The following is a 15,818-nucleotide window of genomic DNA, read 5'->3' on the forward strand; positions in this document are numbered from 1 at the left end:
TTGGAGGTGATTCCGTCCATGTGCCCAGGGAGATCAGGGAGAAAGGCTAGCAGAAGAAGTCCTGAGCAGGCCGGTGCTCTCCCCTCTAGTCACCTCATGTGTCTTTTGCATCCCTAACATCAAAACACCAAACCAAAGCAAACCAGACCAAATCTATCTTCCCAATGGAAAATCCACTCTCATCCAGATATGGAGGAAGACAGAGTTATCTGGACAAACTGGCATAGGTTATGGAGCAACACACACCTGAGCAAGTGCACCAACCTGTTTCCATTCCATAGGGGAGGTCACAGGAAGGAGCCTTGCACTGTGAGCTCAGACCAGCAGAGGGCGACGCTGGCCAGGCCAAGTTTTTCCTAGGCTTCCAGGAGGACCCCACTTTGTGCAGTTGCTCAGGCTGGCAGGTGTGCAGCTCCACACTTTGGGCTGCAGCGTGTGCATTTGCTAGAGCTGCAGAGGCACGATGAATATTGACAGAAGGCCTGGGGACGTGGTATTCCCACCTTGCAACTCTAATGTTGCCACAGCTGGACTCTGCCTGCTGAGGAAAGGTGAAAACCCCTTCCTGTGCTGTGCTTCTAATGCTCCGCAGTCCGTGCTCATCCCCCGTGCAGCCCCTGCACCTGTGGAAACCATGGCTTTCATTGGAAGCCTGGAGGCCCTACTGGGAGGTCAATGTTGGTTTGGAAAAGAGGAGATAAGATTGTGACCCCGTGAGTGCCAGGAAGTTTCTGATAACATTGCCCTGCTAGTAATGGGTCCTCATGCTTCACCCCTGGCCAGGACCTTCCAAGCAGGGTGGAGGGCTGAGGAATAGCTCTCAAGAACAATGTTACCCCCTATCTATTTCTTGATCGGCTGTTGTGCCCATCTATCACTGAAGAGCCTCCCTGTAATCCATCTCTCCTCCATTATCTCTCCATCATACACCTAGAAATTTCTCATTCCTCACAATGCACATATTCACTTTCACATAACAGGAGATGAGATGATTTTCCTGCCGCTGTGCACCTGATTTCACAGAAACTACTAAGGCAGGACTGTCTTGGCCCAGTACATGGTAGTTTTTAAACGTAACTGTCTTGTGTTTTCAAATGACTTAGCCTGTGAATAAATCCATCAAAAATGACATTGGCACAGGCATGTTGACTCCTATCTCTCCTAGAAGGTCCTGCCTGCAAGGCTGCTACTTCCTGGTGAATAACTCCATGTGCAGCAGAAGAGAAAGTACAGGAGCCCCAGTTTGGACAAATACCACAAAGGTCTCCATTAACCTGGTCATGAACATGTCTGCTCGTGGCCTGGCCCAGAGCCTGATCCTTTGTCCTCCTGAGCGCTTGCCCCATGGCCCATAGACTTCCCCATCGCTGTGACACAGTCGCACACACGAGCTGCACTGGAGCTTCAGTTCTGTGAAAGCAAGTGTTCCAGGAGACTAGGAAACAACCAGCCCCTTCTGGACTCTTCTAAATAGCACATGAGATAGTGAACATGCGTGTCAACAAGATATCATTTAATTTGGATAATCTGTGTGGAGTCAGTCTTCTTGGATGTGTAACTCATGAATCGAAGGGTGAGGAAAAGAACGCTTTTCTGAAATAGCTGCAGTTTTGAACACCTGACCTAGGGTCACAGGGCACAGAGGGTCCCATTCGGGAGCAAATCCACAACCCCAGACTCAGAATCACAACAGGAGTCCAGACGTAGACCTTCTGCCTCCGACCTTCTTCCATGCAGACCTTCCTTCTTGGGAAAGACTCACAGTAAAACACACACATAGACACACACACACACACACACACACACACACACAACTTAAATAATTTTGTTGAATTGGAAAGAAAAATGGTTTTCCAGATATTTTCCTCATCCATCACATTTGCTTCAATGTATTTCCACATGTTGGAGCAAACAACTCATATCGAACACAAATTGAAAGAAGACAAGTTGTTAGTTACTTGGATGTGTCTGTGGATTACTCCGAAAGAGAACTGATGCGGCACATTAGTACATCTTTTTATTTTTTTCGAGAAGCAAAATTAACACTCATCTGATAACTCATCATTTTCTCTTAACAAGTTCGGCAAGAACAGCGATCTATTTTAACTTTAATCCTTCCAAACTTGACTCCATGAGTTTGATGGAAACCGGAAGGACAAGGGGGAGATACTTGCCTTCCCTAAATGCATCTTTTCTACTCATATTAAATGAGATGTTACATTGTCTGACCATAGTCACATCAACGCTCTTATAAAAAGAAGTGTTATTTCTGTGAGTGACTATTTCCTTTAGAAATGTGGAGGCTTAGGATGACTGCAAGGGGCAAGTCCAAATCCACTGACCTGGCATCAATAATTGCTCAAATATACGTCCATGTGAGGGCACCCTTGGTGTGCCCACAACCAGTGTCACCCTGCCAGTCATTGCATCGTTATTATCCAAAGCCTTGACTGAGCTGCATATACATTTTGGAAGAAAATTTCCTGGAAAACCTTGAGAATGTAATACCATTGCCTGAGCTTCCTCCAAATCTTTCACTGAGCTCAGAGCCCAGGCTTCAGCAGTTTCCAAAGTAGCGTCCCCAGGGGAGGAGTTTGAGATCCCCAAATATTCCGTAATTACCCGCTGTCCCCTTAGGGCCCTAGGAAATGCTCACACTGCAGCCCAAGCCATGGAGGTGCAGACCTCCCTCCCTGGGCACCTGCACAGTGTCAAAGCCTCCTGGAAACTTAGGAAATGGCTCTGGTTGCCGACGTCACCCCTGCTGCTCCAAGGGCTCCTTGCACGACGCCCTGTGGTGACCTCCCTGGACAGCATGAGGCCAAGAGGGTGGACTTCCTTAGGTGTGGGTGGGGCGCACTGCAGAAACTCCCCTGGGAGCTGGGAGCAGCAATCATGCAGGGAGCTGCGAGGATGCTAATGAACGTCCTCATGAGACCATTTTAGTCACTCTGAGCGTGGGCACGTGTGTGTGTCTCTGTGACCAGAGATGTAAGTGCCTGAGTAGTTTGGTGAATACCAAGTTCCTACCAACAGTCTTATATTGGTAGATTTTACTGTGGGTTTTACCTCAGGCCTCATGTCTCCTGAATTTTTTTTTTTTTTTTTTTACGTTATCACGATTCTGCTCAATTTAGAGCAAATAACATTGGGATAGACCTACAAATGTGGACACCAAATTAACCGAAAGAGTTATCAGTCTACTAGTTTTAAAGTGACCAGTGGACGCCTGCCTGGCTCAGTCTGAAGGGCGTGTGGTTATTTATCTCGGGGTCTTGAGTTCTAGTCCCACAATGGGCCTAGAGTTTCCTTTTAAAAAACATAAAAGAACAGGTATTTAAAAAAGCCCCACATCAATAAGGCTCCCACCACTCAGCTGACCCATGGCGGAAAAGGTCTTCCCACCTGCTCCATTGGAATAGACCTACAAATGTGGATCCCAAAATTAAATGAAATAGTTATCAGTCCACTAGTTTTAAAATGACCAGTGGACGCTTGAGTCCCCCATCGGGCACAGAGTTTCCTTTAAAAAAAGAAAAGCACAAGTATTTAGAAATGCCGCACATCAATAAGGCTCCCACGGCTGAGCTGGCCCGTGGTGGGATGGGTCTTCCCACCTGCTCCTTCAGCCCCTGAGCCCTGAGCACAGATAGTGCCAGAGCTGATCAGCAGGCCCGATCCTCCCTCTCGGAGCTCATGCTTCAGGGGGGAAGATGGACAAATACGGAACATCGTCAGGAATGAGAAGAGCAATTGCTCCCCAGAAAGAGAGCCTGGTGCTACCTCTGGGTCCTGAGCTCCGCAGGTGAGGCTGTGACCAACTGTGGGGCTTTGACAAATGCAGCAGCTGGGGCTCCTGGGGCCACTGAGGGGAGGAGGTGAAGACCCAAGCAGGGCCACTGCCTCGCCAGGACCACAGCCTGGGAAGGAGGCAGAAGGGGGCATGAAGCCAGCTCTGTGTCCTCCGTGGGTGGGAAGGCTGCCCCCTCCCTTCCTGAGGGGCTGGGAAAAGGTTGTGTGGATGGAACTGGCTACAGACATGGAGATGACCGGGGTGGAGGTGGGCATCGGCAGCCCAGAGGGGAGGCATTCCAGCACGTTCCAGGCTGGGCGTCAGCCCCAGTCAGGGTGACACACTGGGGGCACCGCCGTCCACAGCTCACCCAGTGGAAATGAGGGAAGGGCCCGTAACACACGGCAGGCAGGGGTTCAGGATGAGGACGGCCTCACACCATCTAGGCCAAGACCCCGACACCTTCTGTAGGGTTTGCCTTGGATTCAGGAGCCTAGGATCCTGGAAGCTATTGCCCATCCCTGCCCCAAGGGGGACTGTCATCTTCTGGGCCTCCAGAATTAGGGTACCGTTGCCCACGTGTGTGCACACAGGACCTCGTGGACCTCGACACATGTACACACCAAAGAAGAGCATGTGGGTGGAGGTATGTCCATGGAACACCTGCCTCTAAGGTCATAGATATGAGGACACAGTGGCCTGGGGACGTCTGGGTGAAGCACCCACGAGGACACTCCCTGTCCCACAGGCAAGACGCAGACCATCCCAAATGGGGACAACGGCTTCTCCTGGGTCAAACCGGGGAAGAATGCAGAGTCCTGTCTGAACCCAGGCGTGTGTCCAGGCTGGGGCCTGCTGCACACAGTCCTTCCCTGGGGCCTGTGGACAGAGGTGCGGTTGTGTCTCTGTGTGCACAGGCCATCGCCTGCAGGGAGGGGGGACCATCGGTCTCCCCGAGCGCCGCCCCTGCAGCTTCCTCCAGGAGTGGGTCAGGGAGGGGGTCCCAGGAAATGAGGTCACTTCCATGTCACAGAGCCCAATGGAACTTGGAACTCCCATAACGAGGCACCCGCATCCAGTGCAGCCCCAGCTCAGGCTCACTTGGCTGGAGACATCCACTCCTGGAGGATGTTCTCTTGCTGCCTTCCCACCTCTGGGGGCTCTGGCTCCCAGGAACCCCAGGGGCCCGCTTGTTCCAATGCTGTAGGCTTTGGCTCCAGCATAGATACCAATGCCTCAGGGAGGTTATTAGGAGGCACCATCAGGTAACACAGCGCAGGCCAGGCTGGGCCCCCTGTGCCAGCCATCCTGGGAGCCCCATCCCCTCCTCCTCAGTTTCAGGGAACCAGGGATGTGTGGGCAGGTCACAGCCAGGCTGGGGGACGCTGCATGGTGGCAGGTTCCCCGGGATCCCTTCAGGGTCACCCTGATGTCACGGTGGGCAGGGGGGAAACAGGGCTCCTGAGGTCCTCTTACCCACCCTGGAGTTACCCCAAGTCCCTGCAGTCGCATCCCTCTGCTCTCCCCGGGGGAGGTAGGTGCTGCTTGCGCTGTGGTGTGTCTGGGTGTAGGCAGCTGGGGGTGCGGCCCAGCCGAGGGGGCCAGACCGGCACTGAGGCCTCCTGCCTATCTCCACAGAGCTCCACCCAGGACACGGGGCGCGAGCGGGAGGAAGGGGTTGTCTGCCCCACCGCCTCCAGGAGCAGGGAGGTGCCCTGCACAGCTAACTGAGGCCAGCGCGGGTTCAAGGTGAGTGCAGGGGGTGGGCCCCCCGACACCCTGGGCCCACTCAGATATGGGCCATAGGCCTGGCCGGAGCCCTTTCATGCTCAAGCCTTCAGGAGGCCCCAGCAGGTGCGGGCGCTCCTCTGGGAGCTGCCTGTGCCCCCACACACTGAGCTGACGGCTCCCGGGGCTCTGGCCTAGTCGGGGTCAGAGGGTGACAGCCCACATGATGAGAGGTCACGTACACAGAACAATTCATGGGATGCCCCACCCTCCTCTAGGTATGGGTGCATCGTAGCTGCATGTGGTGACAACGTCGTGGTCCTATAGCGCTGGAAACTGTGAGAAACTCTGGCTCCTGTAGGAGGGCCTTCCCTCTCCAGGAGCGCAGTGAGGGGGCTGTGGGGCAGGGGGAGGCTACACCCTCACCCCACACATCTGCAATTCCCGTGGGAGGGTAAAAGTCTAAGGCCCCTTCAGGAAAAGAGCAAGGGAGAGCCTTGGATGGGGTGCGGGCTTGGTGGGAGGCACTGGGACTCCTAAGGAGACCTTCTCCATGCCCCCACAACCCACTCTCTGCCCCACACCTGGGACCCAGAGCAGAGGTGGTTGGAGTGTCACACTCCCCAATCTGGTGACACCTGGACCTGGGGGCACAGCAGGTGGTCAGGAGGGCCAAGAGGGCTCCCAGACCAAGTGGCTCCTGCCCCAGTGGAGATGGGAGACTAGAGTCAGTGGAAGCCACCCCGGGGGCCCCTTGTGAAGGAGGCAGCCCAGAGCCACAGGAGGGAAGGTGGTGGTCCCGGGCAACTCCTGGCAAGGCCTGGCAGGACACAGAGCCCGAGCCCTCCTGGCTTGGACCTTCCCAGATGACAATGTGTGCAGTGAGGTCAATGACAGGCCAGACGCCCCCCGCCCCGGAGTCTGCTGGTAGACTCAAGGGGCAGGTGGTTAGGGACCAGGCTGAGAAGGGAGCCCCGCTTCCCCAGGAGAGACGATCATGGTCACCCCGCTGGGCATGGGCTCCGCGCAGAGGCTGTGTGCCAGCATCTCCTCAGGGAGCAGCCTGTGGCAGGCAGGACCGCCAGGTGGCAGGGGGACGAGGAGCAGGACTGGCCTCTGACACCCCACGCGGGAGGCCGGGGCCCCGGGTCCTGCAGGGCTTCCCTGGGACACTTGTGAGTGAGGGTGCCTGGTCTTCTCATGCCTGTGCCCGCCTGTCCCTCCCCAGGGCCATCTCCTGCATGCTGGAAATATGGCTGGATTATTATTGGGACAACTTTTGTCAGCTCCCAGAATTTTCCTCCCTGAGGATGATTCTGGAATTCAGGAGGCAGTGCATGCCAGGCTCAGACGTGGAACTCCATGCCCGGCATTACCTCCAACAATTCAGAGGCCTCCATGCAACAGAGCCAAAGGCTGGGGGTGAGGAGGCCTGGGGGTGGCCGAGCTGGGGACAGCGGGGGCCCCGCGGATCCAGCCTCTGTGCAGCTGGGCCGGGAGTAGGGTGTGGCCTTACACCCCACCCCACGGGCTGCAGGCTGGGGACACTTCCCAGGGCTCTTGCCCCCATACACGTGCAGCAGTGGGAAGAGAGGCCTTGATTTGGGAGGAACATGGACAGTCCTTCCCGGTGATGATACTTTGTCTTCTTGGAGCGACAGCTTCAGCCTGAGCAAAACCCCCTGAACCAGCTCAGGAGAGTGCCCCAGCTCCGACCGTGGGGCCTGCTGCCCCTTCAGGGCCTGAGGGGATCGAGGCCGTCCTGGCTGCTGGGGCTGAGGTCTTGGCCCGCGCTGAGGTGCCCGCTGGGGAGGTAACGCCCCTGCAGATAGTGTCACTGATCTAGTTCACTGCTCTGTCCTGGAGGAACCACCTGCACCCGTGGCCACCCCGGAGGAGTAGGCCCCGGCACCTGCAATCGGGGTCCCCAGAGTGCCAGAGCCGCCACCTGCCTCCAGAACAACTGGCTTTGACCCCTGAGCAGCACCCTGACCACCTCAGGAGCCCGCCCCAGCTCCCACCACAGGGCTCGTGATCGCTGCAGCCCACCAGAGGTTTGCCCTCCCTTGACATTTCACTGTTTCTATATTTTGAGTTTTTCTTTAACCTGTATAATGCCTTATGAGTTTTATTGTAACAAAGGATAAGTTAACTTCGCACAAAATTTACTCTAATTTTTTTAAATGCTACATTGTGGGACTTTAGGTCCAATCATAGTGTGGCAGGCCAGGAGTCCAGGACACTGGGGGACACAGCTGATGATCCGGCGCCCCCCGGCACAGGCAGGGGCTGGGAGGACACAGGAGAGCCAGGTCACTCCTACAACTGAGCCCTGAATTCTGCAGATCACGCCCCAAACCCAGAGCACCCAGACCCCTGCGCACTGGGAGCTGCGGTAGTGACTGTGGTAGGTGACTCCAGGGCGGGCTGGACAACTGGCCGCCACCACTGTGGTTGTCCCTCCTGGTGTCACCCTGTACCTGGGCCTGAGCAGGGGCCTCACAACATAAAGAATCCCACTGAACTGTACACCTGGCTGAGGGCTCGGCGGATCCCCCAGGTGCACACACCTGAGAATCAGCACAGCAGGCCCATCCCAGAAGACCAGCTAGAAGGTCCGAGGAAAAGCAAGTTACTGACCAAGCAGCACTGGAAAGTTCCAAGGGAAGTCGAGGGATTTACAGTATATAGAATCAAGGATACTCCCCCTTCTTTTTATTTTTCTGTTTGTTTCTGTTGTTTCCCTACCCCCCCCTTTTTATTCTTTATTCTTCTATTTTTCTTTTTCTCCTTTTTTCAGTACAACATGCTGTTGGTCACTCTGCACTGAGCAAACTGACTAGAAGGAAAAACTCACCTCAAAACAAAGAATCAGAAACAGTTCTCTCTCCCACAGAGTTACAAAATTTGGATTACAATTCAATGTCAGAAAGCCAATTCAGAAGCACAATTATAAAGCTTCTGGTGGCTCTAGAAAAAAGCATAAAGGACTCAAGAGACCTCAGACTACAGAATTTAGATCTAATCAGTCCAAACTTAAAAATCAATTAAATGAGATGCACTCCAAACTGGAGGTCCTAACGACGAGAGTTAATGAGGTAGAATAATGAGTGAGTGACATAGAAGACAGGTTGATGGGAAGGATGGAAACTGAGGAAAAAAGAGAAAGACAATTAAAAGACCATGAGGAGGAACCCTGGGTGGCGCAGTGGTTTGGCGCCTGCCTTTGGCCCACCACGCGATCCTAGAGACCTGGGATCGAATCCAACATTGGGCTCCCGGTGCATGGAGCCTGCTTCTCCCTCAGCCTATGTCTCTGCCTCTCTCTCTCTCTCTGTGACTATAATAAATAAATAAATAAATAAATAAATAAATAAATAAATAAATAAAGTAAATTAAAAAAAGTAAAAAAAATTAAAAATAAAAGACCATGAGGATAGGTTAAGGGAAATAAATGACAGCCTCAAAAGGAAAAGTCTACGCTTAATTGGGGTTCCCGAGGGTGCCGAAAGGGACAGAGGTCCAGAAACTGTATTTGAACAAACCATAGCTGAGAACTTCCCTAACTTGGGAAGGGAAACAGGCATTCAGATCCAGGAGATAGAGAGATACCCCCTAAATTCAATAAAAATCATCAACACCTCAACATTTAATAGTGAAGCTTGCAAATTTCAAAGATAAAGAGAAGATCCTTAAAGCAGCAAGAGACAATAAATTACTAACTTTTATGGGGAGTAGCATTAGGACATGAGCAGACCTCTCCACAGAGACCTGGCAGGCGAGAAAGTGCCAGCAGGATGTAGTCAGGGTCCTAAATGAGAAGAACCTGCATCCCAGAATACTTTATCCAGCAAGGCTCTCATTCACAATAGAAAGAGAGATAAAGAGCTTCCAAGACAGGCAGAAACTGAAAGAATATGTGACCACCAAGCCGGCTCTGCCAGAAATATTAAGGGGGACCCTGTAAAAGAAAGAGGAGGTCCAAGGGAACAATCCACAAACACAGGGACTGAACAGGTATCATGATGACACTAAATCCACATCTTTCAATAGTTACTGTGAACGTGAATGGCTTAATGAACCCATCAAAAGGCACAGGGTTTCAGACTGGATAAAAAAAAGCAAGACCCATCTATTTGCTGTCTCCAAGAGATTCATTTTGGACAAAAGGACACCTACAGCCTGAAAATAAAAGTTTGGAGAACCATGGACCATTCGAATGGTCCTCAAAAGAAAACAGGGGTAGCCATCCTTAGATCAGAGAAACTAAAGTTTATCCCGAAGACTGTAGTGAGAGATGTAGAGGGACACTATATTATAATTAAAGGACCTATCCAACAAGAGGACCTAACAATCATGAATATATTGTTGATTGAAAGCTATTCCCATAACATATGAGGTATCGTCATATTTTGTCATACTACCATTATCCTTAATAATAATAGTTACAAATGTAAAAACTTTAAACATTTAGTAAGATTTCTGAATAAATTATTTGACTATTCATGAGTTTCCCTAATTAGACAGCAATCAATTAAATCTAAGAACCAATATATTTTGAATGGCTACTGCTCCAAAGCACAGTTTCGAGGAATCAGTGGAGAGAAAGGATGGAAGGAGAATTGGTTTTTCTGTTGAGTTGATAGTCAAACTGGATGGATAAAAATTCTTCACATACTATAATTTTTGAAAAGCAATTATAACAGGTACCCATTAGTAACCACCAAGTTAATCTTATAAGAGACCAAGTTGCAAGTAACATCTTAAAGAAGAAACGGAGTCGGGGGTTATAGATCTTCTGGAAGTGCAGGCACCTGAGATGGGGTTTCAGGGAATAGATGTCTAGGCAGAGACATATAATGTAGGAATCCAGGCAGGAGGACTAGCTGTCTGGCTTTCTCTCCGATAGACATAATTGAGGTAACTCCTGATCCAGCAGCCCACAGGTTATTCAGTGGAGCATGATAAATAGTTTCCTTTTAATGGACATTTCAAACTGAAGTTGTCTTCCACCCCTTTCAGAGCTGTAGAACTTGTTTTAATCAACTTCCCTTGATAAAAGAGCTGGATTCTAGCAACTATACCTCCTTTATCCTCTCTCTACTGATGTCTGGAGCCATGAGAATTTTTTTCTTAGTTTCTGCTGCTCTCATTGTCCTTGCTCACATTTTCTCAGGTAAGAGGGAAATCCTAATAGATGTAAGGGTGGCAATCTGTCTTTTGAGAAGAAAGTTCAGGTTTTAGAGAAGTGCATAACTCATCCCTGCATTCTAAAAATGTCCCAGCACAAAGCAGTTACTAGAAATCTTTTCTTGAGCTTAAACACAAAACTACTGAGCTGGACTATCTCCACCCAGAAGGGTGTCTGGTTAATTTCCCCCAAAGCTCCACCAAGCATTCAGACTTCTCTTTACAGTTAGCTCTTTCCATCTTCTGTAATTGTCCACACAGCTTCAGCGTGTGCCAAAGCGATAGCTCTAAAATGAGAGAAAATTTCAGAGGCAAATTTCAAGCACACCTGTTAAATTAGACAAGTATAGCTTTTATAGCCTAATTGAAACAAAACTTATGTTAAGAGAATCTTAGTATCGTCTTTATGTTTTTTTTTTCTATTTTTATGTTTTATTAGTTGGTCCAAATCTCCTAATCTTAGATTACTTAGAATTTCTTTCTAGTTCTCACATACTAATAGAAAATTATGTCATTTAAACAACTAACATCTTGATTGGTTTGCTTTTACATCTTTGAGAGCTTTAAAATGGTCTCTTTTTGCTCAGTACTGCCAAGACTCTATCCCTAAGACATTTTAAAAATATGTATTTATTTATTTTGGAGAGAGAGAAAGAGCTGGAAGAGAAGCAGAGGGAGAGAGAAATCTCAAGCAGACTCCCCAGGGAACACAGAGACTGATGTGGTGCTTAATCCCATGACCTGAGATCATGGCCTGGGCCAAAATTAAGAGTCTGATGCCCAACTGAGACACTCAGGTGCCATCGCCCCCACCAAGAAACTTTTATATCCATCCCTTCTCAACTATACTTCTGTTATTAAGACATTACTAGTGGGGGTTCCTCATGTATTGTGAAGCAATTTACTACTTCATGATTTCTGAATTTCTGCACTTACTTATTACACAATCAGGCCTCAATAGGCCTACCAAACCAATACATATAACACTTAATAAGCAATTGTTTGGGCACTATAGAAAAAGTACGTAAAATGGAGGAAAAATTTGTAATCAGAGTATGATCTTCATGCTTAATTTACTTGAAGTTTATTATTTTATTATTTCTGTGTTGGTAAAAAATAGGTTCCCCAGAATAGTAAATAGGTATTTGATAAATTTCAAATATACAAATAAGTGAATGGGTGAGATGGGAAGATTCATAAAAACTAGAACACAAAACAGTTCTCATTAAGTGCCATAAATGATACAAAATATAAAAGCCATGGAAGTAGAACTGTGGTTCGAACTCTGGGATCATAAGGGCCTGCTTGGAAAGTGTTCTTCACCTTGCACTTTTGAAAACAGGTGTAAAATCATGCCCTTACATTTCAAAGTCTCATTTATCAGGTCAGTTACTTGATTTCTGCTCCAGCCATTTCCTGGAGGTCAGACAATGGATCCAGGTAGAGAAACACATTTTAAGCCATCTTCTCCATTCCCATTCAACAACTCTCTGACTCATTAAGGGCTCCTTGTTCCCAAACTCGGCTCAGGTAAATTTAATCATAGCAACAAACGTAGAGTGGGCTCCAAGTAGGAGCGCCACAATCACCACAACCACACAGCATCTCAGAGCTGTAATTGAGTTCAATGATCAGTAGAAGTGATGAACACACATTTTTTTTATACCAAAACACCTGAAGTTGGATCTCAGGTCTAATCTTTCTACATTGTGTGAACCATTGTGTTTCAGTTTCCTTTCTAGAAGGGGTAATAATAATTATAATAGGATTGTTTGACAGACTAAGATACTTGTTATGTTAATTAGAGGCAAACTTATTTTAACAAAGACATTTAAAAAGAGAGTAAATGAAAAAATAGTTTATTTTTCTTTTAGGGAAAAATCCAAAAAACAGGTAAGTTGACCATTATGGTTAGAAAGAAGACTCTTCTCCACCAAGTTACTTTGAGCCTAGGGAGGAAGGTCAACTTTGTGTCCTAAACATGTGTCTTTCATCTGGTTCTGAAGATGCTCTGACAGGAAGGGCTGAAAAGCAAGTAAAGCGTATGATCAAAAAGATTGCACAGAAGCATCTACATCATTTGATTCCTGTTTCATTGTCCAAACTTACCCATGCAACCATACAGAGCCACGGAGCCTGGGACTGATGTCCTTTGCTGAGTCTCCTCATGTTATCCAGAGATTCCATTACTCATTGTTTGAAGTGAGAAATAACTGTTTGGGGAAGGTTTAACAATCCCTCTGTTTCTATAATCAGCTTAAACAAAGCCAGGCACATCCTCTGTGCCCTGAGAAAGTACACTATTATTATTCTCTGCTTATCATTGTTTTTAAATCATCATTCTCATTCTTATTATCTGCCTCAATTAAGTATTTAAACACCTTATGAGTATTCCATGTCAGTTGATTGGCTAGATGCCTGATGAATTTCCGTAGTCTATTACAATATCCCAAGTTCAACATTGGAATATTTTAAAAATTTCCCCTTACTTTGAGAAGAAATCTAAGGCTGTGCAATTCCTTTCTGTTGGTCTGAGTCCTAACTGGGCATGAACAGGTTCAATGTTTCTTCAGCATGGCATTATCTCAGGTACGACAGCAATATGTGTTCTTTCTCCTCCTCAAAGCTGTATTTTCCAAGAACAGGTTCCCTTTGGGAGTGACTGCCACTTCTTTGTATTATTTCTCCTGAGAACATCTATCACCAAAAACTTTTTTCAATCACTTATCTCAAAATACCTTTACTCTCTTCAGCTTAATCTTTGTTCAGAAGAAAAACTCGTTGTCCATATCACTCGCAATTCCAGAATTAAACCCATTATTCATTGATATTTCTTACAGAACAGATCAGCCTCGGGTTTCTTTTATCTTTGCACCTAAAATCTTGAAACTCCACAGCCACATGGCTGTGGTCTATCGTTGCATGTGGTCTCTCGTTGACCGGCCTACAGTATAAACAGCACCATCTTTCCCTTTTGTTATATGTCTGAGACTATTAATATGGAGACATGAAAACAATCACACATTGGGAAGGAATGTTACTGAAATTAGAAAGTAGACGGCCTCCATCCCAGGAAGACATGCTCTGCTTCTAGATATCCTAGAAATGACTATGGCAGAGGGAATTGAATACCCAGTAGGGACACTGTGTAAGTTGTGCGGGGAATCTGAGCTCCCATACAGCTGCTCAGGTGACATGTGCTTTTTCTGATCGCTAGGTGTGTACTCTGTGTCTGCAGGACACTCAGTAAGAGGGAATTGTGATTTTGGCCCGGGTGATGTTATGTTGTTTTCTGGTCACCAATTACTGGATAACTGAGACCTTGCTTTCTTCCCTCAGCTCATGGAGCTATACGCAGAAGGATGCAGTGCCAGAAGATGGATGGTCGCTGTGAAGTTGAGTGCCTTTCCTTTGAAGATAAGGTTGGGGGCTGTAGAGCTGAACTGACACCACTTTGCTGCAAAAAAAGGAAGAATAATTAAAAGCCAAGCAGGAGCTACAGAAAGTGAGAAGCAAAGATCCTCTGGCTGTGAGCTCCATGTGGTAAACATCCCTGGATTTTTTTCTCTTGACCTCCAACATGGGCATTCTATGAATGAAGCTGTCAATCCAGCTGCTGACACTGCAGAGAAATACCCGCTGTAGGCCTGAGGGGCCTGGGGGAAGGCACTGTGTTATGTTGGCCTTTGGAATCCCCACTTGCTGGCAGAGGCCCATTAATTATTTTATGGATTGATAAAGTGAGTGAGCAGATTAACAGATGAAACAGGGAGAATGGAAAGGTGGGACCATGGTTGAAATGTTCTAAAACCCTGGCTTCAGACAGAGGTGTGACCCTGGGTCTTTGTCGTTCAGACTCTGGTGTCTGTAATATGAGACGACTCAACCACATAGTAAATGGCCCACCTGATGGACACAAATTGTGGCCGCCTTAGTGGTACTGCTGGCTCATGCTTCTCCAGCTCCTTCACAGATAGCTGTTAGCATGGCTTCCCCTCCCTCTTCAATCTGGGACATCAAGTGTCATAATGAAAAGGGCCTGTGTCAAAGTTTATGCTGGCCAAAGATTGGGTAGCATCTTCATGCTGGCCACTTGTAGTGAGAATGTAGCAGTCATGGCCTCTTCAAGAGCAGGGTTCCTAGAGATAGTCTAATTCAACACCTTCATTACAGCGGAGGAGATAGAGACCCAAGAAGAAGCCACTGTTGCTGGCTTAGGCACAGCAACACTTCAGGCTTTTGGTCTTATGTTCTTAGCATGTCCACAAAACGGGGCCCTGGCTGCGAGCAGAAGCCTGAATACGGAATACTTTTTAGCAGCTCCGGTGAGCAGGTGGGTGGAAGAAGAAGTGGACACAGCTGCAGAAGAATTGGACACTTTCCCAGATCCCTCCTGTGACCCTGTGATCCTTGCTTTTCTGGGCTGATAGTAATGGCAAACAGGCTGTAAAGTAAGAAATGAAAACATGTTTTTAAAAAATGTTCTGGCACAGCTACATATCTTCATGGCTAATGGGGTGATCTTTTTATTCTGAAAACCACGCAAGAGCCAAGTGGGTGGAAAAAGCTCTCTTTTTGCTTGTAGCGCAGGTCCTGGGGTCTTCCCAGAAGTTGTTTACCCAGGCTTCAGATAAAACTAACAGCCTTTGAGAATCTAAATGTATTTAGGTCTCATCCCCTGTTCTTTCTGGGTTTTTTTTCTCTCCCCTTTCCTTACAAAATTAACAGTGGTGTATATAATGTTTTCCTCTGCTTCTCGTCTCACAGAAATATCCTCTACCACCATCATGCTGCTGGGATTTCTCTTAATGAGGAGACCATGACCTCTTAGACATGTTTTGGTCACCATGCTCTTTGTAAAGACTCCAGGGGCATCCTCAGCAATCGATGGTTGGTATTTTTTGTTACCTTGGTACTTTTGCGAGCATTTCACCATGTGGTCTGTCTCCTCCTTCATTCCTGTCTCCTCTGCCCTCAAAGATAGAACTCTTCCAGTTACTTTCTTCCTCTCCTTCCCTGTTCTCCTATGTTCTCCCTTTCCTGGGTTTGCACACACCCTGGTTTCATCCATCCTCATATTACACAAGTCTCTAAGCAATTCCACGAG

General features: G+C 48.1%; 1 protein-coding gene across 1 annotated transcript; it reads left to right on the forward strand.

Annotated features, from left to right (window-relative positions):
• The first annotated feature begins 10,627 nt into the window (after positions 1-10,627).
• On the forward strand, positions 10,628-14,218 carry LOC140599506 (beta-defensin 107A-like). Its single transcript, XM_072762652.1, has 2 exons — positions 10,628-10,697; positions 14,051-14,218. Exons 1-2 carry the CDS (start codon positions 10,628-10,630, stop codon positions 14,191-14,193), a joined length of 213 nt encoding a protein of 70 aa, XP_072618753.1. The 3' UTR covers positions 14,194-14,218.
• Positions 14,219-15,818: the final 1,600 nt, after the last annotated feature.

This window comes from Vulpes vulpes, chromosome 7 (assembly GCF_048418805.1).
Source record: "Vulpes vulpes isolate BD-2025 chromosome 7, VulVul3, whole genome shotgun sequence".
Classification (NCBI taxonomy): Eukaryota; Metazoa; Chordata; class Mammalia; order Carnivora; family Canidae; genus Vulpes; species Vulpes vulpes.

Coding starts and splice junctions, on each gene's coding strand:
- LOC140599506 (XM_072762652.1), top strand. CDS start 10,628: ATGTCTGGAGCCATGAGAATTTTTTTCTTAGTTTCTGCTGCTCTCATT. Junction 10,698..14,050: donor CCTTGCTCACATTTTCTCAG/GTAAGAGGGAAA, acceptor TTCTTCCCTCAG/CTCATGGAGCTATACGCAGA.